General features: G+C 39.5%; 1 protein-coding gene and 1 long non-coding RNA gene across 2 annotated transcripts in view; one reads left to right on the top strand and one right to left on the bottom strand.

The window, feature by feature from the left end:
• The window catches only part of LOC125104718 (uncharacterized), a 47904-nt gene extending 35572 nt beyond the window's left edge, over positions 1 to 12332 (bottom strand). Inside the window, exons 1-3 of the long non-coding RNA XR_007128716.1 lie at positions 12181 to 12332; positions 7947 to 8320; positions 1017 to 1134 (exon numbers count right to left, since the gene is read on the bottom strand). This is a non-coding gene — a long non-coding RNA (uncharacterized LOC125104718). The remainder of the gene's footprint in view (positions 1 to 1016; positions 1135 to 7946; positions 8321 to 12180) is intronic.
• A 234-nt stretch (positions 12333 to 12566) lies between these two features.
• The window catches only part of ANKRD28 (ankyrin repeat domain 28), a 201476-nt gene continuing 187744 nt past the window's right edge, over positions 12567 to 26298 (top strand). Inside the window, 1 exon segment of the mRNA XM_047737492.1 lies at positions 12567 to 12982. Coding sequence (XP_047593448.1) covers positions 12956 to 12982 — 27 coding nt within the window. The 5' untranslated portion in view covers positions 12567 to 12955.

Raw genomic sequence — 26298 nt, 5'->3', positions numbered from 1 at the left:
AGCCCTGACGCTTGCTTCAGCCTCACCTTCTGTCACACTGACCCACCCTTACAGCTCTCCAGCCACAATGACCCTTTCATGTTTCTTAAACATGAAGAACCTGTGGCTTTCTTGGGAACTTTACATTGCTCTTTCCCTGCCCTCTTTTTTGGACGGCTGAAAATGCTTCATTTTTTAAGGTCTCAGTTCAGATGGCACCTCCTTAGAGATACCTCTCCTATTTAAAGGAACCCACAGTTAAAATTCACTAATCAAGGGGTGCCTGGGTATCTCAGTCAGTTAGGCATCTGCCTTCAGCTCACCTCATGATCCCAGAGTCCTGGGATCGAGCCCCAAATCAGGCGCCCTGCTCAGTGGGGAGTTTGCTTTTCCTTCGCCTCTCCCCTGCTTGTGCTCTCTATCAAATAAATAAAATCTTTTTAAAAAATTTACTAATCAAGGCACAGAGGGTACAGCGATGAATAATAAAGTTCTAGCTCTTATGAAACTTTCATTCTAAATGGAGAGAATGCAGAACATGGTAAGGGACATACCGTTTTATACTCAGGGATATACTATTTTATATTCTCCATAGCATTGATCATACACTGAAAAATACCTTATTCATCTTCCTATTTATGTCCATCCCTCACTCCATTCAGTATACATTGGCAAAGGGAGATAGGATAGGGCCCTTGGCTGTCTTGCTCTCCAAAGTATTTCCAGCTCTTATAAGGGTGCTTACCATATAGTAGTTCTCAATGAGCATTTGTTAACTATATGACTGAAGGTGTTTGCACATATTAAAAATTATAGAAGTAACATTACAGTTATAAAGGAAGAATTGGTTAGAGAGGAAAACCCGTTTATATCCCTTTTATTCCAATTACATCCTTCTAAATCTTGACTTCCAATCCCACCCCAACATTATGCGAATGTCAAGGGTTATTGGACCCATTCATTACATCTGCCACCAGTGAAATGCATGTCAGCTTAATTACTCCAGAGTGACATACATTTCCTAGAGGGCAACATACCTCTTTGCTTCCTGTAAAAACGTGTTCTTTCAGGGCTGTGTTAAACATTGGTGCTCCAGTTATGGTTTCTGAGTCCTTTCTTTGTTCTTTGACATACACAATCATGATCTAGCCAGAACTAAATAGAGATAATGAAAAGACAAACACAACTTTATGTAAGTGAAGGGAAACAAACATAGATTGGGACATCTACTCTGTACCCTGTAAGATCTAACACAAACAACAATGAACCTGACTTAATAGTCTGATGCTGAACAAATTATATAGTCACTCATGGTTCAATTTCCGCTTTCTGTAACATCTGAATAATAGTGCTTATTCTTCCCAACTTCCTTGTGAAATGTGCATTGTTTTATATCATAGAACTATGGAATGTTAGGCCCTCAGGCATCTTGGAAATCATCTAATCAGTATCCAAATGCAGAAACTGAAGCCTGGTGAGGGTAAGCAGTTTACTTAAGCCCACAGCTAACTATTGACGTGGCTGGAACTAGAACTCAGATCTTCTGACTCTTAGACCAGTGGGGTTGTTTTGACCTTACCATACTGCAATGTCCACTATTTAGCTTTTCATGGGCATCTGTATTATCTTCAAGTTAGCTTATACAATTCTCCAGGATCATGATAACTTGTTTCTCTCACAGTGCTAACTTGGTCATATAAAAATATGTACTTAAAAAAAAGAAGAGTCTGTCCATAGCACTTGCTACCCCTCCCTGTTGTGATCATCTCAAACTTTCCAGTTTCCCCTCATTCACTGAAAACTTCAGCCCTTGGCTCGCTGTCGTTTTTTCCATGTGACTCCATTTATTCTTGGTGATTTCAACAAGCTCCTAAATGAACTACATGACATTCAGACCACTTCATTTACTGAACTCCTCACCTTTAATGAGATTTTTCTCTACCCCACCCCAGCCATCCATTCTCATGCTCAGATATTTGTTCCCCTCTTGTTTTCTAGTTCACTTATTCTAATACCCTGACTCCAACCATTCTTTGACCCCATCAGGAGCTCTGATCCTTTGGCTCTATCCATGTTTCATGGTTCTTCCTCTCCGCCCTCTCTTCCTCATCCAGTCTAGAATCCCTGGTCCATCACTGTAATCAGTCTTTTGTGTACATCCACAACTCCACTGCCATTTTCTTTCTCTACCACTTGCCCAGAAAAACTCCAAACCTGCTTCAAGTCAGCTCTCTATCCATCTTGTCCCTACACCCAAGCAGTGGAATGAACCTGGTTAAAACAGTCATAACTTGCGGTATTTAAATTTAGGATTATAAATTAGAGGAGGGCCCTCAGTAGAGCCCAGTAATTCTTCATTTCCTTGGTTAATCCACTCTCATTCTTCTAGACTTTATGTTTACTTAAATCCCACATTCTCAAATGTCCAGTCCTCACTCTTACCTGATACTCACCCACTGATACACTGGGAAAAAAAATAAAATTAAGCAAAAGAGAGACTGGCTCTTTTCCAATAATCTTAGCTTCCCCACTTCCCCAACATCCATGCCCTAAAATGAATGAAGTGTCCACGCTATTAAGGCTAAACTCTGTTAAGATATAGTTCTTCATGTGTCTCTCACATTTGTTTTGATTCAGATTGTCTTATCAAGGATATTTGTAGAGTGAATAGCCTTGGAAGATATAGTGTCTTCCTTTGGAGCACACAGTAGGCATGCTTACTGTCCATTATAATAAAAATAATGTCTTTTTCTGAAGCAAAAGACAGGCATGTTTACTGCCCAATGTAAAAGACTCAGGCTCACTAAACTCAGATTTTCTTACTTGTACAACCCACTCCATGTGCAGGCATTACCTAGCCCTCTTCCTACACTGCTCTGTGGGAATTGAGGTTCAGGAAATTGATGCAATAAAACTCTGATCTCTGGCTACTGCTATTGCTGTGAGAAATGAAATCCTTTGTCTCTGACCCAGGAGTCTCATGTTTTTTTCGCATCCATGAAATTATGAAAGGCTAACTTGTTAGTATGCAAGCTGGATAAAATCTCAGACATTTCAGAGTTCCTGGCACTTTCTACTTCTGAATTGCATCTCATTTCCTCTTGCCTTTTCAAGGATTTTGCTCCTATAGGTTATCTGCTCTCTCTTTTGCATTGTCAATTTTTCCCTTTTCACTGTATCATTCCCCAGCCTATACAGTTGATGTAATATCTACCACCTTAAAAGACAAAAACAGCTCCCCTTAGGCTTCTCATTTCTCTTCATCTACTGCTCCATTTCTCTGCTGCCTTTTAAAACAAGACTCCTTCAAAAAGCCCTCTTTATTCCCTTTCTCCATCTCTTCACTTTTCATTCCCTTCTCACTCCAATCAGATTTTTAATTATACCATTTTTTCTGAACCCTTCCAAAAGTTGTCCACAACCTTCATGGGGTTTAATCCAATTTTTCTAAAAAATCCAATTTCTCTTTTTATTGGACTTTAGCAGCTACCAACCAGTTAACCACTTTCTCTTTCTTGAAATACATTCTCAGTTTCTGGTTTTTCTTACTCCACTTAATATCAGTTGCTGACTCTTCCTACTCTACAGAAAGACTATGTGGGTTTTGCCCTTTATTCCATTAATATCATACATTAATTGATTTTCAGATGTTAAACTAACTTTGCATTCCTGGAATAAATCCAACTTGGGAATGATATATTATTCTTTTTTTTTTTTTTAAGATGTTTGATTCGATTTGGTAATATCTTATTAAGGCTTTTTGCATCTTTGTTCACAAGGGATATTGGTCTGAAGTCTTTTCCTGTGATGTCTTTGCCTGGCTTTGGTATCAGGGTAGTATAGACCTCATAAAATAAGTTGGGAAGTGTTCTTTTTCTCAAAGAATTTGTGAAGGATTGGTCTTATTTCTCCTTTAAACATTTGATAGAATTCACCAGGGACACCATCTGGGTCTGGCTTTTGTTAGTGAAATTTTATTATTTTATCTTATTTTAATCTTTTACAAAGATTTTATTTATTTGTCAGAGAGCACACAAGCAGGGGGAGCAGCAGGCAGAGGGAGAAGCAGGCTCCCCGCTGAGCCAGGAGCCCCATGTGGGACTTGATCCTAAGACCCTGGGATCATGACTGGAGCCTAAGGCAGATGCTCAGCTGACTGAGTCACCTAGTTGTCCCTGTTAGTGAGATTTTAAATTTCATGCTCTCTCTCTTGCTCTCACACTGTGTCAAATAAATACAAGTCTTTAAGAAAAAAAAATTACTAATTCAATATCTTTACTTGTCAAAGGTTTATGCAGATATTTTGTTTCTTCTTGAGTCAGTTTTGGTTACTTGTGTACTTCTAGAAATTGTTCCATTTTATCTAAGTTGTTTAATTTATTGGCATTCAACTGTTGATAATTCCTTTATAATCCTTTTAATTCCTGTAGAGTTGGTAGTGAGACCCTTTCTTTCATGATTTTAGTAATTAGTGTCTTTTCTCTTATTTTCTTGGTCAGTCTAGTTAAAGGTTTGTCAATTTTATCGATCTTTTCAAAGAATCAACTTTTTAATTTTTTTTCTGCTATAATATTTATTTTTCTGCTATATATCATTTTTCTGCTATAATATTTATTATCTCATTCCTTCTGCTTGCTTTGTGTTTAGCTTGCTCTTTGCTATCCCATTTCTTAATGTGGAATCTTTGGTTTTTAATTTTTCAAAATCTTATATAGGCATCTTAAGTTATGCATTTCTCTTTAAGCACTGCTTTATTTTTTTTAAGAAAGAGAGAGTGTGTGCATATGTGTGCAAGTGGTGGGAGGGGCAGAGGGAAAGAATCTTCACGAAGATGCCCCACTGAGTCTGGAGCCCCACTTGGGCTTGATCCCACAGCCCATGAAATCAGGACCCCAGCTGAAACCGGGAGTCAGTTGCACAACTGACTAAGCCATCCAGGCGCCTGTAAGCACTGCTTTAGATACATGCCATGAATTTTGATTAACTTCCCTCATGATTTCTTCTTTGACTCATCGGTTATTTAGAAGTATATTTCTTAATTTCCAACTATTTGTTGTTTTCTCAGGTATCTTTCTGTTACAGGTCTCTAATTCCACTGTGGTCACAGGACATACTTTGTGTAATTTCAATATTCAGTTTTCTGTATTTTATTGGGACTTGTTTTGGGCTATAGTATAAGGTTTATCCTGAGAATGTTCCATACACACTGGAAAAGAAATGTGTATTCTACAGTTTTTGGGCAGAGTGTTTTATAAATATTGGTTAAGACAAGTTGGTTGGTAGTGTTCTTTTTTTTTTTTAAGATATTATTTATTTATTTGATAGAGATTACAAGTAGTCAGAGAGGCAGGCAGGGAGAGAGGAGAAGCAGGCTCCCTGCTGAGCAGAGAGCCCAATGCAGGGCTCGATCCCAGGACCCTAAGACCATGACCTGAGCTGAAGGCAGAGGCTTAACCCACTGAGCCACCCAGGCACCCCTGGTTGGTAGTGTTCTTAAAGCCTTCTAAGGTTGTTCTATCAACTATTGAAAGTGGTACATTGAAATCTCTATTGTCTAGTTCTCCTTTCATTTTTGCCAGTTTTTGTGTCATACATTTTGGGGAGTTGGTTCTTTGATGTATATATAACTATTATATCTTCTAGATGTGTTGAACACTTATCAAAAATGTTTCCAGTAATAAGCCTTAAAGTTTATATGATATTAACATAGCCACTCTAGGCTTCTTATTATTACTGTTTACATACTGTACCTTTTCTATTCTTCACTTTCAATCTACTCCTATCTTTGAACTCAAGTATGTCTCTTGTAGGCCTGTGACAGAGTTGGGTCTTGCTGTTTTATTCTGTCTGATAGTATCTGCCCTTTGAGTAGCATGTTTTGTGCAATTATACTTAATGTACTTATTGGTACACTCAGAATTTCTCTTTGCTAGTTTGTTAGTTATTTTCTGTATGTCTCATATATTTTTTTTTTCTTTTTTTATTAGAGAGACCATGAGCATCCACAAGTGGGGGAAGGAGGGCCAGAGGGAGAGGGAGAGAGAGAGAGAGAGAATCTTAAGCAGGCTTCACACCAGTGCAGAGCCCAACTGGGGGTTCCATCTCATGACCCTGAGATCATGACCTGAGCTGAAGCCAAGAGTTGGTCCCTCAACCAACTGAGCCACCCAGATGCCTGGATGTGTCTCATATCTTTTTTATTCCACTGAAGTAATGGAATCATGAAGCACTAATATATTTGGAAACAACTTAAACAATTTCTCACTAAACAAAATATGCAGAGCATAGAAAAATAGAAGAAATGACTTGTACTTCTGTCATTCAACCACAACTTTATTTAATATTGTGTATATTTTTTTCCAGTCTTTTAAACTTTTTTCTATTCAGATTTTTGTTTTTTTCTTTACATAGTTTATTTATGCACACAATTGTATATCTATAGCTTATGCAGTCTATTATATCCATTTCCTATGTATTTCAGCCATGGAGCAGCCATCACCAACAGAGAGATATCTGAAGCAATGAAGCAGAGATCCCTTTGTAAGAGCTTTTGACCAAATGAAGTTGTTCTGAATGGCCTTATTAAAATAACCACACTTGCAAAAACTGGATATGTCAGAGGCTTGGTTTGGAAGACAAGGTGTCCAAGAAGCACCTGGTGCATCAAGTCTTGGTTATAAATTTGGTTTTTAGCTTCCTACTTTATGACACAAAACAAAGGCAAGACATTTTCTCCTGTACACTTGGTAAAACCCACCTGTAAAATGGCTGGATTAAGTTTCTTGGAGGAATGGTATCTATTTTTTACTATTGATTATGGGTTGTATGTGTGTATACGTATAATCTCACATGATATTAAGCTTATTGATTCCTTGGTATTCTAACCTTTTTTCTACTTGTTTATTAGTTTTTGATGATGCACTTGTCAATTTTTCTATGTAGTTCCATCAAACTTTGCTCTATTTGGTTAAGTGGATATAGTTTCATGATTGTATCATGACTGTAGGATAGTTCCTTTTAGAATTACTACAGGTACGAAAGTCGGAGGTTCGAAGACGATCAGATAAAATTACCACACGTTACCCCTTTATCAATCCTTCTTGTTTAAAATTGTTATGTTGGATATTAATGTTATTAGATGAAGCATTTTTTGGTTAGTATTTTCTTGGTAGTTCTTTAAAAAAAAAAATTGCCTACTCCAAATGTTTTCGTGATATATTCCAACCATGGTTTGCAAATAGCACATGGTTTGATTTCTTCTTTAAAAACCCAATCTAAGTGTGGTTTTTTGTGTTACTGTTGTTTTTTTTCAATGATATAAACCATTTAGTTTTTAATTGTGATTAATAACACTTGGACTTCTCTCTAGAATCTCGTTTCCTATGTATACTTTTCCTTTTCTTTTTCTTCTTTTTTGCCTGCTAATTCAGTAACTAAGTTTTCTCTAGGTATTCCCCCCCTCTATCAATTTGGAAGTTAGGCATTCTATTTCTCTAATTTTGATGAATACCTTTCAATGTTTAATGTGTATATCAGTAACAAACTGTCATTTTCAAGGCTGCCAAAATCTTTTTTTATTTTTTAAGATTTTTACTTATTTATTTGACAGGGAGAGAGGGAAAGAGAGCACAAGCAGGGGGAGTGGCAGGGAGAGGGAGAAGTAGGCTTCCCACTGAGCAAGGACCCTGATGTGGGGCTGGACCCCAGAACCCTGGGATCATGACCTGAGTTGAAGGCAGACACTTAACAGTCTGAGCCACCCAGGCACACCTCCCATAATCTTTTAAATAACCCTTCTATTTTTAGGATAGTTCCCTGGTTATAAATCTCACTTTCCTGGTATAAATTTTGGAACTCAGATTTCCTATCTCCATTGTAACCAGGATGCAGGCCTATGACATAGGCTCTGCTAAGCAGAAGCACCTGTGGAAATGTGAAGATTATGAGAATACAAGCTCTGCACACACCTTCCATTTTCCTGGTACAGGTAAAGATAGAAGAGGCATCCAGACTGTAAAGGTGGCATTGGTTGCAAGATCAAAGTTCTGACACAGAATTGGCTGATAGCAGGAACAGATAAAGGAAAGCTGAGCTCATGGCATTTGGTGCTTGATGGGAATAGCAGCAGTTTCTTTATCATGTCAGTTCTGTTGCACGGTTTAGGGCATTTTTTTTCTGGCACTTTAATCCAATCTTGCCTTATTTGTTTAGCTTACCCAATGGCCCTGGAGCTGCTGAACATCAATTTAAGAAATTCTTGCTTGCAGTCTGTTGTTTGTAATAAGGAATTTTAACCAATATCATAACTTGCCAAAGTCTAGACTTAAGGTATATTTCACTCCTGAGGAAAAGAAATCAAGTCTTTAATTCAGAATTCCCTTCTGCCATTATTTACCATATTTTTAAGGGTTAATATTTTATTTTATGTTTAAGAGAGGGAGAGAGAGAGAGAGGGAAAGATAGGAGTGGCAGAGGGAGAGAGAGAATCTTAAGCAGGCTTCATGTCCAGCGTGGGGCCTGATGCAGAGCTCAATCTCACCACCCCGAGATCGTGTCTGGAGCCAAAATCAAGAGTTGGATGCTCAATTGACTGAGTCACTGATGCTCCCCATTTGGGGCTAATATTTTAATATTACTTGGTTTTAAACTCCCAAATACTGATATGTAAGAAAATATTACTGATTTAGGTTAGCTGAGATATTTGCTCATTTGTTTATCCTTTCTTTTCCCATCTTACTTATTCTTTTTGGGTTCAGCTTTTTTGTTATTGGAGCAAAGTCTTTAGTATCTTTCAATGAACACCTGTGACTATTAAATTTAAAAATGTGTTTATTTTGTTCTTCCTCCTGAAAGACAGTTTAGCTAGGTATAGAATTCTAGTTTCTCTGTTATGGACTCTCAATACTTTGAAGATATTTTCCATTGTCTTCTGTCACTTATTGTTGTTTATAAATCTGCTGACAGGTCATTCCTGTCAACATGACTCATTTCCTGTCAAAAAGACTATCATTTCTTTTAGGATACTTTGATTTTTCTCAGTGGTAACTTTTAACATTTGCCTATTGCATTTGGTATTCTGTAATTTCACTAGTAGGTACAGGCCTTAGTTTTAAAAATTTCTTCTGCTTGAGCCTCAGCATTTTCCTTTGGTTTGATAACTCACAGTTTTCTTCAGGTCTGAACAATTTTCACACATTATCTCTTTGGATATTGCCTCTCCATATTCTACTTTCTCTCCTCTAGAAACTCTTTTAGATGTACATTGGGTCTTCCATTTCTATCTTCCCGGTTTCTGAACTTATCTTTGCTGCTTTAGCAGTTTATTATATGCATTTTCCATGTAATTCAGTCTCTTCATAAAAATCATTTTTATAATATAAAGATTATCTGGCTCAAAAGTGATCAGTAGTGTATTTCCTACCACATTAGTTACTCTCCTGGCTTTCAAGGCTCTTATGCATCCAGGCCCTGGCATTAGTTAGTTAGATAACTATGGGCACACAACTTTTCTGGGTCCCAACTTCCCAACACAGTGATTACCAAGATTATTGAAAAACTTAAATGAGGTAAAGCATTTAAGGTGCTGACAAGGGCCCAACACATAGCAGCATACTAAATAAAACTTAGTGTGGTTGCATAGCTCATAGCAATTTCCCCAGTGTTCACATCTGTATAACATCTTTCCTCCTCCCATTTTAGATATGAATTCTGAATGGAAGCTGTTACCAGTTCTAATACCTTGCTTCTTTGGTTGTAATGACTGGCCAAGGCATGGTCAGATGAATCTAAACCAACTGATTAGTCATTCCTTGAGACTTAAAATTTTGTTTCCTTTATGACAGCAGAGTACTTAAAATGTAAGTAGAGCTGCTGTCTGTAGTAAGAGAAAATGAAAATGACATTTAGAAAAGGGAGTAGGAGAGGCGGGGGATAGATGGGAGAGAGATTTATAGACACCACTCAAGCTCCTGGTCTCATTAGCTTGATGATATGGGACTTTTCAATACTATAGATTCCTTAAATATTTGAATATTTTATAATAGGGAAAAATTATTTATAATAAAGATTTTGGAAGATTTTTATCAGATTTTGAACATGAATCTTAACTTCATTTTACTGCTCAATTACATAGATTTTTATTTCCGCTTTCCAGAATGATTGTTATCCTTTCTCCAGCTATGGAAATGTAGCTGTAATACCATTATATTTGAATGGTCCTTCAGAGTTCCCACAGCCTTTCATGTCATTATCTTATTTGATTGTGTGAGATGAGTGGGCCAGGTAATGTTAAGCTTAGTTTTTACAAATCATGATATTAAGACCCAAGTTACATGTTGTTTAGGATGGAGAAGGTGAGAACCAAGCTAGGTATTAAGCATTCCTTACCAAGAGAGCTCAGAGCTTACTATTTGCAAGGTTGTCAGATATGGTACATTATAAAACATTTTTCATTAATTATTGTTAATTAGGATTTTCAGAAGAGTCCTGAAAAATTTCATTAGCTCAATCATAAGACCTATTAAAATGCACTCAAGTCCACAATTTAAAATCATTCTTCCCAATGCACTTATCTTTCCCCAAAAGTTAATCTTTGCCATGTTCTGAATCAAGTTCCTGTTGTGCTTTTAAACTCTAGAACTTCAACCTTGAGAAGATATTATTGGGGGTGGAGTGGGAGAGAAGGGGGTGTATTATTCCTGGCTAGACATCCAGTGCTTAACAGGTTCAGATATAAATGAGCATAAATTCCTGCACCCCTTGACTAAGATAGAACTCTATATTGGCTATAGCACATGGCTAATTATTTACAAAGGTAATCACTATGTACTGGAGCAATATTATCACAACACCCTTGTTTTGGAGAACTCAAATGCTTTCACAACTTAACTCATTTTACCCTCACTGAATCCACAAGGAGAGGCTAGATGACAAGTATCTGCTGAAGTTTTTGAAGTAGAGTGAGTTACTGAAGATAATGCAAAGCAAGCATGGTTTAGCTTCCTTTTTAGCCTCAGCATGATTGTACCTGTTATGAGAATCTTTCCATTTCACGTAGAAAACACAATTTATGAGGAGGATTGTTTCAATTTTAGATAATTGTTTCTATGGAATCAAGGCATAAATGTGTCAAATACTGGAAGGATCATACTATTAGTTAATCAGCAGTGTTTTTCATTTTGCACTCTAAAGATAAGCTTTTTGTTTTAAGCACAGTATTATAATAAACTGACAGCCCTGGCGTAGCTCCCCTTTTCTCCTGACTGCCATTAGACTAAAATCGATCCTCTAAATAAAGTCTGTCCCAAGAGACACAATTGATGTAGGGAAAAGGGGACTTTTTTAAACCGAGCCTGACGTCATACATTTGTGCTCTAACCATCTGTACCTTTTATTAACCAGGGGCTGGAGCCGCCCAGGCGGACAGACATAGGCACACAACAGCCTTCTCCCACACAAGCCTGGAATGGCAACAGTGTGCGGCTGCCTTAGAAAGAAAAGCCGTTTCAGAACTCCGGGGTGGCATGGGGGTGTGTGTGGCAGGGTGAGGGAATCATTTTTTTTCCTTCTTCTCCATCCAAGGATGCTATTTATTGGAAATCCAGCACATCTTTTATTTTTTAAATTGATTTCTCTCGAGTGGGAGGCAAAACCCTTCAGATGCGAAGGAAGGAAAGGGAAAAAATGCAAGTCGGCAGGAGGATTTTGGAGAATTGCAGCCTTGCTTCGGATTGGGACTAGAGGCAGAGAAAGACTCCGGCGTCCACAACCTGTTTGGCTGCAAAGATGCCGCCGTTCCGCCCCGAGCGCAGCATCGCTTCCCTCCCCTCCGCCCCGGCCCCCGGCCCGGTTGCTGCCCCCGGGACGGCAGCAGCCCCCTCGCGTCACCTCTCACACCCTGCGGTGACTAGTCCACCCAAGCCGGGAGGGGCGTGTGCTGGGGAGGAGCGCTCATTCTCCTTCGACGCGCGAGACGCGCGAGACCCGGGCAGTTCACGCTCCCCCATAGTCCCCTCCTTCTGGCCTTGCCCACAGCCCCCGGGAGGGCAGCAGCCTCCCGGTGACCGCCTCTCCCTCTAGTCCCTCGGCTCTTTCATCCTCCACAAGCCCAGAGGCGCATTCTCACTGTCCCTCCACGTGCGCGTCGGGATCGCTCCTCTCCTTTCGCCGCTCCCAGGAAGGCAACAGCCACCAGGTGCCCACCTCTCACGCCCCTTCCGACCCCTCGCCCAGTTCCTTCATCCTCCTCTAGCTTTGGGGAGAGTCCACACTCCACCTCCACGTGCGAACCCAGGGCCGTTACCCGGCTTGCACATGCACCCCACCTCCAGCCCGGGCTCCGCCCACCGCGCCCCGGGCACGCGCCCAGGAGTACCTGGCCACCCCTCCCCCTACTCGGCTCCGCTTCCCTCCCGCCTCCCCCGCCCCATACGCAGTAGCTCGCAGCCCACCCCTCGCAGCTTCCTTCTCTCCGCCCCCTCCCTCCCCAGGAGGTGGGGGGGGCACGAACGAGCGCGGCGGCGTGGCCAATGGGCGCTTGGCTTACTCTGGCCTCTCCCCCGCACGGCCGCCAATCGCGGCAGGCGGTGGTGGTAATATTGTGGAGTGGAGTTTGGATGCCGCCGCTGCCGCGGGTTGGAACGACGCGGCCGCGGGGGCTGCCAGGGTATTTCGGGAAGGGGGCGTGAGGAGGCGGCGGCTGCGGCGGCGGCGGCGGCTGTGGCAGCAGCAGCGTGTGTAGGCAGCGGAGAGAAAGAGAAAGAAAGGAAAGAAGAGGGCGGGGGAGTACTCAGAAGAGGAGGCGGGACCAACCGGGCTCCTCACCTCTCGGTAGCGGCGGCGGGCGGCTCGGGAGGCGGCACCGCCCCCTGCCCGCGGACTCTTCAACGCAGCCGGCCGCCGACCTGCGGACCCCGGGCAGCGGCCGAAGCGACGGGGGCGGAAGCGGTGGGCCGGGGTGGCGGTGGAGGCGACCGCCATGGCGTTCCTCAAACTCCGTGACCAGGTAGGTGAGGAGCGGCGGGGCGGGATCGCGCGACGGGGGAGGAAGGAAGGGAGGGCGGCGGGCCAGCGGTGTGGGCCGCCTGGACTCCTGCCCGGCCAGTGGGTGCGAGGGAGGCGGGGTGCCGTCCCGGGGACTGGCGCGCGGAGACCGGGCCGGGGACCGCGGCCGACCCGCCTGTCAGATAAGCTCCGGCCGTGTGAAGCCCACGTGCAGCTGGGGGGCTCGCCGCGGTCTCCGGTCGCTGCCGCGTGAGGGGCGGGTCCCTTGCTGGCCGCCTCGGCGTCGGCGTCCGGCTCACTGCCGGGTACGCGCCTCCTCTCCTACCAGGTGAGGCTCGGGCCTAACAGGTGGCTTCTCGCTGCGGGGCGGGAGCGGTGCTGGCGGCCGTGACCTTAGGTCACGACCTTGCGCGCCTGTTTGCTTCCCTGGATAGTTGCAGGCACCCTGTCTCGGGGTTAAAGGCGGCAGATTCTGCTTTGAGACTAGTCATTGAGCCTGCAAGTTCCCAGACTTGTTTTCTTTTGACGTCTTGTGCACCATCTTGGTTACTTTTCTTGACTTAGCAAGAGCTGGTCAAAGAATACCTGAAGTGCTGAAAAGAGTAGTGACTGTTTTGGACGGAAAATAATTTTGTCTAGGGACGAAATCACAGCTGTATCAGAATGATTTGTACCTCTGAATACGTGGAAAGATGGATAAAAAGACTTTCAGGCGATGCAGAGGCTTCTAAACATTTGTATCTCTTCTTTAAGGAAAGGGAAATGAACGTGTGAAATTTGCGAGTGGCAGTAGACCTAATAGTGCTGAGAATTTATTTTTGCCATTTGTTTTGTTTTGAACAGAAGATATTAGGCAGCTTTGAAAGGGAAGTAACTTGCATATATTGGGAAACTATTCTTAAAGTGAGTACTCCTTTTGTGAAAACAATGGGGAAAAATTGAGATATCTTTAATATCGTCTCTTAGTGACTGTTGTGCCTTAAATTCTGAATCTTGGTATCATCAGTTCTCATTTCATAAGTGAATTTCATTTTCTGTTTAGGCTGTTGGCTTAACTTATGTATCGTTAGTTATCAGGAAGGTTTTAGCTGGTGTTAACATCCTCAGGCATGATACTTTGAAAATCTCTACTGTTCAGTGAAGTTTGTACATTGTATTTCAGATAATAGAACCACATTGTTCAATATCATAGCCACTAGCCTACATGTGGCACCTTAAGTTTTAATAATTAAAATCAAATAAAAAGTTCACTTAGACTTGCTAGCCACATTTCAAGTGCTCAGTACCCACATGTGGTTATTGACTGTGGAATTAGACAGCACAAATAACATTTTTATCATCAGAAAGTTCTATGCAACAGGACTGTTAAAAAAACAACATGTAAAACAACTAATTCCTGCTAATTTCTATATAGTCAACTCACGTTATATTTTTAAAGGTGTAAAACTCAAGATCTGGATTCTTTAATCTTTATCAGTCTAATGGCACTTTGTGCTTCCATTAGTAATAGTTGAGGTAATGATTGATTTTTGTTTTGTTTCTAGTCCTACACTTTTGAAAAAGTTATTTTTGCAATTTGGATCATAGTTTGCATTAGGAATTTGGTGAGCTTTTTGGAGACCATCCCTTTTTATTCACCATCAAGTTTAAGCAGAAGCAAGATTATGGTTTCAATTGGACATAAAATCCAATTGCACTTTTGCATTTGTGTACTTAGGAATTGTAATTATAAAGAAATTGTGAGGCTACTCCAATTTTGTATAATATCTATTAATACTCAGTGGTTGCGATGATAATGTAAAATGTCACCTATAAACTTAAGGATACTTGGGCAAGTTGAGAGGCATGGCTCAGAGGGGGGAAGAACATTGAAGTTTACTTCTAAACTACTAAGTAATTGACTCATCTGGTCTCTCTTTTGGAAGACTTTGAGAAATGAGTTTGGTTTGCCTATTTCAAAGGGAATAGCTGCTTTTAGATGTCATCTTGTATGTTGATTTTTTTTTTTTAAAGATTTTATTTATTTGACAGAGAGAGAGAGATCACAAGTAGGCAGAGAGGCAGGCAGAGAGAGAGGGGAGGAAGCAGGCTCCCTGCAGAGCAGAGAGCCCGATGCGGGGCTCCATCCCAGGACCCTGAGATCATGACCTGAGCCGAAGGCAGAGGCTTTAACCCACTGAGCCACCCAGGCGCCCCCTATGTTGATATTTTATTGACTATTAGAAATGATGATAAAAATGAAATGGAATACAATAGTATTTTAACCTTTCCTATCTACAGGAAAAGCAGTTCTGCTAGGTGAGTTATTTTATCTGGAGGAAAGGAAGAGAAATGTGGATAAATACACAGAATTTTAAAGCTGGAAGGTACTTGATGTAGCATTTAACTCAGTCTGCGTTTACACTTGGAATGGGAAATAGTTCAAGCTACTTTTTTCTGTTATTGCCATATTCACCTTGTGTTTTATTTTCTTTATAGCTCTGTAAATGCAGCCTAATATGTAGAACCTATTAATGGGTAGGAATTGGTCTTTGTGCATGTAAGTGTCGGGTGGGTTCTAGATGATTTTAAATATAAAATCAGTGAGTAAACCAATTTGTTTTCATATCCAATAAGTAATCTGGATAATACAGCTTTCCCCCTTTCTGTGGCAACACCTAATACTGGGGTAAGAATAGGATTGAGTTTTCAGTTGAACATAAAATCTAATTGCACCTTTGCATTCATGAATCGGAATTATGAATTAATTGTGATGGTTCTCTGGTTTTATGTAGTATCTATTAATATTCAATGTAGTAGTAATATGTGAAATGTCACCTGTAAACTTGAGGATACATGGACAAGGACTCAGACTAGTGCACTACTTTTTTTTTTTTAAGATTTTATTTATTTGACAGGGACACAGCGAAAGAAAGAACACAAGCAGGAGGAGTGGGAGAGGGAGAAGCAGGCTTCCTGCTGAGCAGGGAGCCCGATGAGGGCTCAAACCCAGGACCCTGGGATTGTGACCTGAGCCGAAGGCAGATGCTTAATGACTGAGCCACCCAGGCTCCCTTACTTTTGTTAATAGGTGAAAATAACTTTTAATTGTAAATGAGGGGAAAATAATTTTTCTGTTTGTAGGACTAGAAACCTGAACCTTTCCCTTGATTTCTGCCCCCCTCCCCCATTACAGTGTTTATACAGCATGAATCTCTGACAGTTGCAGGATTTTATTCAATAGGTATCACATGCAGATTTTTATCTTTGCAGTTAGTAAAAATGTAATTGTATGATCACATTTAAATTTTAAAAATTCTATTTTTAGTTTTATTGAGATTATTGATATATAAGGTACACAGTGTGATGATATCAACATGTATATAAAGCAAAATGATTACCACAATAAGATTAGTTGACACTACCAGGGGTGCGTGAGTGGTTTAGTCAGGTTGGTTTAGTTGGTTAAGTGTCTGACTCTTGATTTTGGTCAGGTCATGATCTCAGACTCTTGGGATTGAGCCCCACATCAGTCTCTGTGCTCAGTGCAGAGTCTTCTTATCCCTCTCCCTCAGCTCCTTCCCCTGCTCACCTGCATGCAGGCTTGCTCTCTATCTCTAAAATAAATAAATCTTTAGAAAAAATAGGCTAGTTGATACTACCATCCCTTCACACAATTACTTATGTAAGTACACAGTACAATTACTTTGTGTGTGTGTGTGTATGTGTTTGTGTGTGTGTAGATAACATTTAAGATCTACTTTAACAACTTTGAAATATATATATACACACACATATATATATGAAACACAGTATTATTAATTATTGTTACCATGCTGTACATTAGATCCCTGGTACTTATTTATAGTTGGAAATTTGTACCTTTTGGCCAAGTGCATAATTATATTTTAATTTACCAGCAGTGATTCATAGTATACCCTGATAAGAAAGAAAAGACTGTTTAGGATGTGTAAGGTAACAAACTCACAACTGGAAAGCTAAATGGCAATTGGTACTTGACTTTAGTATCTAGAAGACAGTAGGGAGTGATGGAGATCATGCTGATAGGAGCAGGTATGTTAGTTGCTGCTTAGCGCCAGGACATTGCTGCTGTGCAGGTGTGCCTAGTATTTTTAGAACTCCAGTTTTCTTTAGGTAGTTAGAGATCCAGATATTTATGAGAAGTCTCTCTATAAATGTTGGCAAGTTGGTAGTTAACCATTGATAAAAATTTAAAGTTGTTGTTTTACATAGGGGTGAGCAGGGGACCAGTTTGTAATCACAAGTTTAGCTTATCTTCAGAAAATGAACTACAAAATAAGATTTCTATTTTATTTATTTTTTAAGAGATTTATTTATTTGAGAGAGAGAGAACTCACACTTGACTGGGAGGAGGCACAGAGGGAAAGAATCTCAAGCAGACTCCCAGCTGAGCTTAACACAGGGCTTGATCTCACGATCCTGAGCCAAAGTTAGGTGCCTAACTGACTGAGCCACCTAGGTGCCCCAGGATTCCTATCTTAAAAGAACAGTTTTCTTTCAGATAAAGTAGTCAAAATGGTCTTAAAGTTAAGAAAATTGAGATATGATAAATTGAGATACAATTTATATACCATAAAAATCATCTTTTAAAGTGTACAATTCAAGTCAAAGCAAACGTGAGAGAGAACAAAGCTAGAGGTATCACAATCCCAGATTTCAAGATATACAACAAAGCTGTAATAATCAAAACAATATAGTACGGGCACAAAAGTAGATATATAGATTAATGGAATAGAATAAAGAGCCCAGAAAAAAGAAAACAAACACATGATTATTTGGTTAGTTAACATATGACAAAGGAGGCAGGAATATACAATGGGGAAAAGACAGTCTTTAGTAATGTAAATGGTACTGGAAAACTAGATAACTACATGCAATGTAGTAAATGGTGCTGGAAAAACTAGATAACTACATGCAAAAGAGTAAACTGGACGACTTTCTAACACAATACACAAAATAAACTCAGTAGATTAAAGACCTAAATGTAAGACCTGAAACCATAAAACAAGAAGAAAATATAGGCAGTAGTATCTTTGACATTGACCTTGGTAGCATTTTTCTAAATGTGTTCTGCAAGCAGGAGAAACAAAAGCAAAAGTAAACAATTAGGATTACACCAAAATAGAAAGCTTTGCACTGTGAAGAAGCCCATGGATGAAACAAAAAAGCAACCTACTGAATGGGAGAAGATATTTTCAAGTGATATATCTGGTAAGGATTTAATATCTAAAATATATGAAGAATTTATACAACTCGGCACTGGTCGGGGGGGATAATAATCTGATTAAAAAATGGACAGAGGGGGTACCTGGGTGGCTCAGTGGGTTAAGCCTCTGCCTTCGGCTCAGGACATGATCTCAGGGTCCTGGCATCAAGCCCCGCATCGGGCTCTCTGCTCAGCAGGGAGCCTGCTTCCACCTCTCTCTGCCTGCTGCTCTGCCTAGTTGTGATCTCTCTCTCCCTCTGTCAAATAAATTTTAAAAAATCTTTAAAAAAAATGGACAGAGGACATTTTTGAAATAATACATTTTTCCAAATAAGACCTAACAGATGGCCAGCAGACATGAAAAGATGCTCAACAACACTTACCAGGGAAATACAAATAAAAAAACATGTGAGCTATCAGCTAACACCTGTCAGAGTGGCTAAAATCAAAAGGAGAAGAAATAACAGTTATTGGTGAGGATGTGGAAAAAAAGGAACCCTGGTGCACTGTTGGGAATGCAAATGGGTGCAGCAACTTGGGAGACAGTATAGAGATTCATCAAAAAATTAAAAATAGAAAAACCATAGCATCTGGTAATGCTATTGGATGTTTACCTAAAGAAAATGAAAACTGTAATTCAAAAGGGTATATGCACCTCCGTATTTATTGAAGCATTATTTACAGTAGCCAAGATTTGGAAGCAACGTAAGTGTTTATCAGTAGATGGATAAAGATGTCACACACAGAGAGGAATATTAGTCAGTCATGAAAAAGATGATATTGCCATTTACTGCAACATGGTTATATCTTAGAGGTCGCTATGCTAAGTAAAATAAGTCAGCAAAAGACAAATACCGTATGATTTTATTTACATGTGACTTCTTAAGAAAAAACAAAAAAAGCTGAGACAGTCCCATAAGTAACTGGTTGTTGCCTGAGGGGAGAGGTGTGGGGGATGGGCAAACAGGGATGAAGAAAGGGTACAAGTTTCCAGTTATGGAATAAATTACAGGGATTTTGTTTCAGCATAAGGAATATAGACAGTGGTAGTGTAATAGCAGTATATGGTGACAGATGGTAGCTATACTTGTGATAGTAGCATAATGAGTTGTTGAATTGCTATGTTGTATACCTGAAACCAGTGTAACATTGTGTGTCATCTACACTTCAATTAAAAATTCAATAAATAACACCTCCAGAAATGTGTGCAATTCAGTAGAGTTTGGTATATTCACAAAGTTGTACAACCATTACCGCTATGTGATTCCAAAACATTTCTGTCCTTTCAAAAAGCAATTGGCAGTCACTCCCTCCACTCCCCACCCCTTCGCCCCTCCAAGTCCCTGGCAGCACTAATCTAATCTCTGTCTCTGTGAATTTGCCTATTCTGGATAATCATATAAATGTAATTCTACAGTATGTGACTTTTTGTGTCTTCTTTCACTTAATGTAATCTTGTTAAGGTTCATCCATTCATGTAGCATGAATCAGTTAATTTATAAACTTTATATCATGTTTGTTTCTTCTCAAGAAAGTTCCTACATTTTTATGCTGTTTTATTGCTTCTTATATGCAAATCTGTAATCTGGGATGTCTGTTTTTATTTTCTGAGTTGGTTTTAAAACTGGAGTTAGACTTCGTTTGCAGTAGTACTAGATGATAGTAGTTTTTTTTTTTTATATTTTATTTATTTATTTGACAGAAATCACAAGCAGGCAGAGAGGCAGGCAGAGAGAGAGAGGAGGAGGAAGCAGGCTCCCCGCTGAGCAGAGAGCCTGATGCGGGGCTCGATCCCAGGACCCGGAGATCATGACCTGAGCCAAAGGCAGAGGCTTAACCCACTGAGCCTCGAGGATAGTAGTTTTTACATTTGGATTACTTTTTTTGTGTGTGTAGGAGCTGTCTTTGTGTTCTCTTCTGGGTTAATGGTTATTAGGTAAGCATTTTGTTAAGTTGAAGGTTGAATTTTTTTTTTTTTTTTTTGAACAGTCTTGGCATATATCAGTAAGTAATTACTGATATATGTCAGACTGCTATTTTGGATAGTTAGCTCTCACTTGATCAAGTATCCATTAAGGTTAGAGCATTATTTGATTTTTCAGTAGAAAAACAATAGGTGCTCCTTGGAAAATCTTATAATTAGGAATACAGAATATATGAAATGCCTGAAAAACATTTATGCTCAGATATTCAGGTATTCTATATTGAGTGTTGCCTTGCTTTGTGTTGGAGGCTGTGGGGCACACAAGGGTACAGTGGTCACTATCTCTGTCCTTAAAAATCTTATTGGCTAGGAAAAGACAAAAGATACATAAAGGCACAGTATCTGATACACTCACCTGAAAAGGTTTATAGAGGTTGAAGCAAAACATATGGAGCATATTATTAGAAATGTATCTAACATAGTTGAAAAATAACTATGCTATAAATAAGTGTGTCTTGTGTTTACTGATTTTTTTTTTTTTGGTGCCTTGTATAACACAGTGTTGAACATGTAAAGATGTAGAACATAAAAGATGTGTATAACGTACTTCACAATTCAGAAAGGAGTAGATGATATGACTGTAGGCAGAGGGAAACTTCATGGCAAGGGAGATAGTTGGAGGTTCACAGAAAGGATTTGTTGAAAGCAAACAGTTGTGTAGGAAAGCAACAAGAGAGAAATAAAAAGGCAAGCCAAAAAAAGAGAATGGTGTACCTGTGCTGCAGTGAGGAGATAAACCTTATTGGTATGTTTAGTTGGAAAGGATAGGAGATAGATTAGCTCAATTAGCAGTGACTACATTATGAAGTCCTTTGAATATAAGGCTAGGAAGTTTGGACTTGACTGGAAGGTGTTGGGAAGTTGTTAAAGATGGGTTTCTTGATCTAAGGTCTGTGAAATGCTTTTTTGGAGGAATGTGCATACATCTACTTAAGAGGCTTCATAACATCTATTAGATCTTCTGAGGAGTCTTTGACACCGAAAAGTTAAATAACTGCTATGTTATAGGTTTTAGAAGAGTGAATTACAGAAGACAAACAACAGGAACACCCGAGACCAGTTAGGGAACTACTGCTATAATTCAGAACAGATGTAAAACATTTTAGTGCAAGTCAGGTACATTAAGTACTAAGCAGGAGTTTGAATGGAAATGAGTGCATCTTTAAAGGATCCTCATAGCTGTATTAAGGGCTCACTTAAGTGTACAACTGAGAATGTTGTATATTTATATGGCAGTTGACAATATTTTTGCTGCATAGTCCCACTAGGGTAAATTAAATATGAAAAAATAATTAAACATTGATAATTCAAGTAGTTAGATTTGGATTATATTAGGTTTTCCAGCATTTTATCTTATTTCCTTTTTATTTTCCAGTCTAGTGTAAAATTTATATTCAGTGAATGCACTCTACCTGGGTTAAAGTGAGTTGCTCCTGGATAAAGTTTTGTGCCTGGAGAGAATAGTTGGGGGTTAAGTCTTTTTGTTCTGGATAATGTAGTCATGGATAATTCACATTAAACACACACAGTGATACTGAATCACAGAGTTATACAGTACTTTTCATTCAAAGCAAAAATTAATGAAATATTCAGTTACTTAAACCAGTAATTTTTTTTTTTTTTTTTCCGACAGAGATCACAAGTAGGCAGAGAGGCAGGCAGAGGGAGAGAGAGAGAGAAGGAAGAGGTTCCCTGCTGAGCAGAGAGCCTGATGCAGGGCTCAATCCCAGGACCCTGGGATCATGACCCGAGCCGAAGGCAGAGGCCTTAACCCACTGAGCCACCCAGGTGCCCCTAAACCAGTAATGTTTTAAAGTGTAACAGTACATCGCACATATGATGATTAAAGTTCTCAAGGACTTCAAATTTAATTTCTATGCTACTCCCTAGTCCCAGTTCTTAGTTAAGTGATTTATCCACCTTCCTTATGTGCTACTGATTTTTTTTTAATATTTTATTTATTTATTCACTTGACAGAGATCAGAAGTAGGCAGAGAGACACACAGAGAAAGAGGGGGAAGCAGGCTCCCCGCAGAGCAGAGAGCCCGATGTGGGGCTCGATCCCAGGACCCTGAGATTATGACCTGAGCCAAAGGCAGAGTTTAACCCACTGAGCCACCCAGGCACCCTGCTACTCATTTTTTAAAAAGGATTCTTCTGTGTGTATACTGATTGGCATGCAAAACTAAGTGAATAGAATTACTACTCCCACAGCTTTAGTGGAAAGTTTACTTTTGCCTAGTAAATTTAAGTTCAAATTCTTAATTGGTGATGGTTTTAAATTTATTTATTATTAGCTTAAAGGTATATCTTTTCTACTCTTAAGGATTTGAGGCCACAGATAATGTTAAAACATACAGTATGGGACAGTTGAGGAAAATCAGGAAGCAGTTGCTTATGAAACATATACTTGTTCCAGCACCTAGAGAGTTATTATGCTTCAGTACTACATTTAGCTTTATTTCTTTTTACCTAAGGTACCAAACCCCTGCCCCCAAACTTTTGTATCTTATAATTGTAAGTGTAAATTAGTCTGGAGTGGCAGCCTTTTCTCTTGTATCAGTTTCTGTATTAAAAAGTTTGATAGCTTTTTCTTTTTTAAACAGCTTTGCTGTAATATAATTCACACATCAATTTAAATTATACAGTTCAGTGATTTTTAGTATATTCACAGAGCTGTGTAAGTATCACCTCAGTCAATTTTAGATTTTATAATGCTGAAAAGAAACCTCTTACCCCTAAGCCATTAAATCAAACCCCCATCATTCCTAGCCCTAAACAAGTACTAATTACTTTTTGTTTCTATATATTTGCCTGTTTTATGTAGCATGTTTGAAAGGCTCATCTGTACTGTAGCATGTATCGATATTTTTACTGTTGGATAATGTAGTATTACATTGAATCATACCACATTTTATCTGTCTATTCAACAGTTGATAGGTGTTTGAATTATTTTCGCTTTTGGGCTAGTAGGAATAATGCTGCTACGAACATTTGTGTACAAGTTTTTGTGTAGGCATAAGTTTTCATTTCTCTTGGGTACTTAGGAGTGGACTAGTTGGGTCATATGGAAACTCTGTATTTAGCCTTAATTTTAACGAACTGCCAGTCCATTTTTCAGAGTGGCTGTACCATTTCATATCCCACCAACAGTACATGAGAGTTTGTTTCTCCACATCCTTAATAACACTTATTATTATCTTTTTTTCCATTACTGTCATCCTAGTATGTGTGAAGTGGTATCTGCTTGTGGTTTTGATTTGCATTTCCCAATGGCTAATAATATTGGGCATCTTTTCATCAGATCCTTTGCCCATTTTAAAAAATTGGGCTATTTGTCTTTTTATTATTGGGTTGTAGTGCTTTATATATTTTTGCTACCAGTTCCTTATCAGATACATGTTTTACAAATATATCTCCCATTTCTTCTTTCTTGCTAGTATTTTTGAAGGGCAAAACTTTTAATTATGGAGTACAATTTGTCATTGATTTATAGGGTTTTGGCTAGGGACCTATGTGGATAGGGCATGCAAGCAGTTTACTTGAGGGTGAGATGAATTCAGTTTTGGATATATTGAGGTCCTAGTGGGACAGTTGTAGGAGGCAGTTAAATGAGAGGCTGGGTTCAGAGAAAAGTGTTTTCGTTGGTAATTGAGGTGAATGAGGTCTTTAATGAGAAAAGTTCATGGCTAAGGAGAATATAGTGGAGAATATGGAATGGGTGGAGGAAAGGAAGCCTGTGAAGCTACCAGAGTTAGGAAGAGAGTCACGGTAGACTACTCATAGGCCAGAGGAGGGAAGAATTTCCCAAGTTGTACCTATGTTGTGTTCTCCTAGATACAAAGGCTCAGTTTTTTCATCACCTTTTAGCTTTCTTTTTCTCTAGCACATTGTTGTAAACTTCCCATGGAAATGTTTTTCCTATTTGCCCCAATTTCTTTACTTCCTTAGCCAGTAATTCCCAAGTTGGGCATACATCGAAATCAGTTGGCCGGCTTTAATATAGGATTTTGGGGTCCTGTTAGACATGCTGAATGAGGATCACCTGGGGTAGTGTCCCAGAATCTGTATTTTAAAACCTCTTAAGGTAAAGAGTGGTTTGCTCTTCACCAAGCTTGTTTACTTTTTTCTTGGATCCCAACTGACAAATCCCTCTTGGATTTGGGGATGGCCATATAATTGAGATCTGGCCATAGGAAATTAAGCAGAAGTGTTGAGTGTTTCTTCAGCCCTGGCAAATACAAACTTTCCTTGAACAATCCTCTCTTCTCTCTTCTCCTCTCTCCTGCTGGCTGGGTGTTGTCTGCCAAAGCAACTTTGGAAATGATGGGTCCAGGAGAGCTGAACTTCTGTCAGCCTGGGTCATCTCCAGCCTCTTCATGCCCACAGCTGATCATTAACATGGATTTTTGGACTTCATGTAAGCATGAAATAAAAATAAACTATTATGTCACACTTTGGGATTTATCTATTATAACATCCATTGTTACTTTAATCTATATAACTCCTTAGTTTATTATCCAGAATCTGTTTTGGGATCCATTGCCCTTGGTTTGTACTATTTTATATTTTAAAACTCATTTATATGGTAAGTTAGTCTTTAGCTGTTAACTTCAGACCTTATACATAAATATTGTGTTTTCTTTGTAAAAATTTTCATGGAAATTATTATAATTAACATCCTGATTATTTTATTATATAACAAACATTTGTATGCCTGCTACCTGCTGGTCCTTGATACTAGGGATACACATGTGTATAAAACATGGTCTCTGTCTTCTAGTATGGGATAAGATGGAATTAGATAAGGCAGTTATCTTACATGTGCTTTGAAAGCATGAAGAGAGAAATGGCTGATTGAACCCAGTGGTGGAGTTGGGGATCCTTGAAGTTTATTTTAATGGGATTTTTTTTTTACCCATGTTTGTAATCTTGTGCTCTCTCCTCCTCAGTGGATAAGAGCCGTATACAGCCTGTGTAAAATATCCTTTTAGAGGAGCAAAAAGTACAAGTGCGTTTTTGGTAGATTTCTGTTACATGTGGGTATTTTGTTTGAGTGCGTATTTTTTCTTAACATCTACCACCAAGAAAGAAGAGAATGCTTTATTTAGGGGAACTGCAGATCTTAGTCCTGATACAGATCATATTGTTAAAATTTTCCTTTCGTTAACTAAGGTTTTTTGTTGTTGTTTTTGTTTTGTTTTATTTTTAAATAAATATTACATGTTTTCATTTTTCCTTTTGAGGGAACTTATGGATTAGAAATGGTGAAAGTCAGAAAGAACCTATCTGCTGTTAGTATTGTATTCTTATTAGTGTAAATTAGGAAAAAGTCAGATAATTCAAACAGGACTTTGAAAGATTTTGTGTGTGTGTGTGTGTGTGTGTCTGTGTGTGTGTGTGTCTGTGTAAACAGGTAAACAAGAGCCTTCTGTTTTGACTAGTTCTCTGAATGGTGAGAGGCTTCCTCCACTTTTTGAAAGCTTACATGCTTTTCAGTGTGTAGTTCCAGACTGTCGCATTGGGTCATGCCAAGAGTGAGGAGAGTGTCCCTGGGAGAACTAAAAACAACCAGGCAAGTGACAACCATATCCTGAAGAAAAGGAGTTGAACTTGACGGTTAAAAACAGCTGGCTTGGGGCGCCTGGGTGGCTCAGTGGGTTAAAGCCTCTGCCTTTGGCTCAGGTCATGATCCCAGAGTCCTGGGATCGAGCCCCATATCGGGCTCTCTGCTCAGTAGGGAACCTGCTTTCCTCTCTCTGCCTGCCTCTCTGCCTACTTGTGATCTCTGTCTGTCAAATAAATAAATAAACAAACAAACAAACAGCTGGCTTTTAGGGGATCTAAAAGCAAACTGCAGCATCCAGGAATGAGCAGTGGAGTTGAAACCAGGTGAATAGATCAGAATAGCAAGTATAGTGTTTGTCAGGTAGATCCAATAAGTAGCCTAATCCAGGGTATAGGCAGGTAGTTAGAAACTGGCATATCTGTGAGAGCTTGAATGATTCATATAGTGAAGATATCTGGAATCAAGAAACTTCAATAGATGAGGCCAAGGGACTATAACCTTTTAGACCTTCTCATTTGATACTGTGGCAGGGACAGT

This window comes from Lutra lutra, chromosome 1 (assembly GCF_902655055.1).
Source record: "Lutra lutra chromosome 1, mLutLut1.2, whole genome shotgun sequence".
NCBI classification, from domain to species: Eukaryota; Metazoa; Chordata; class Mammalia; order Carnivora; family Mustelidae; genus Lutra; species Lutra lutra.
Note: the sequence above shows the minus strand (reverse complement) of the source record. Positions and strands in the feature narration are given on the sequence as shown.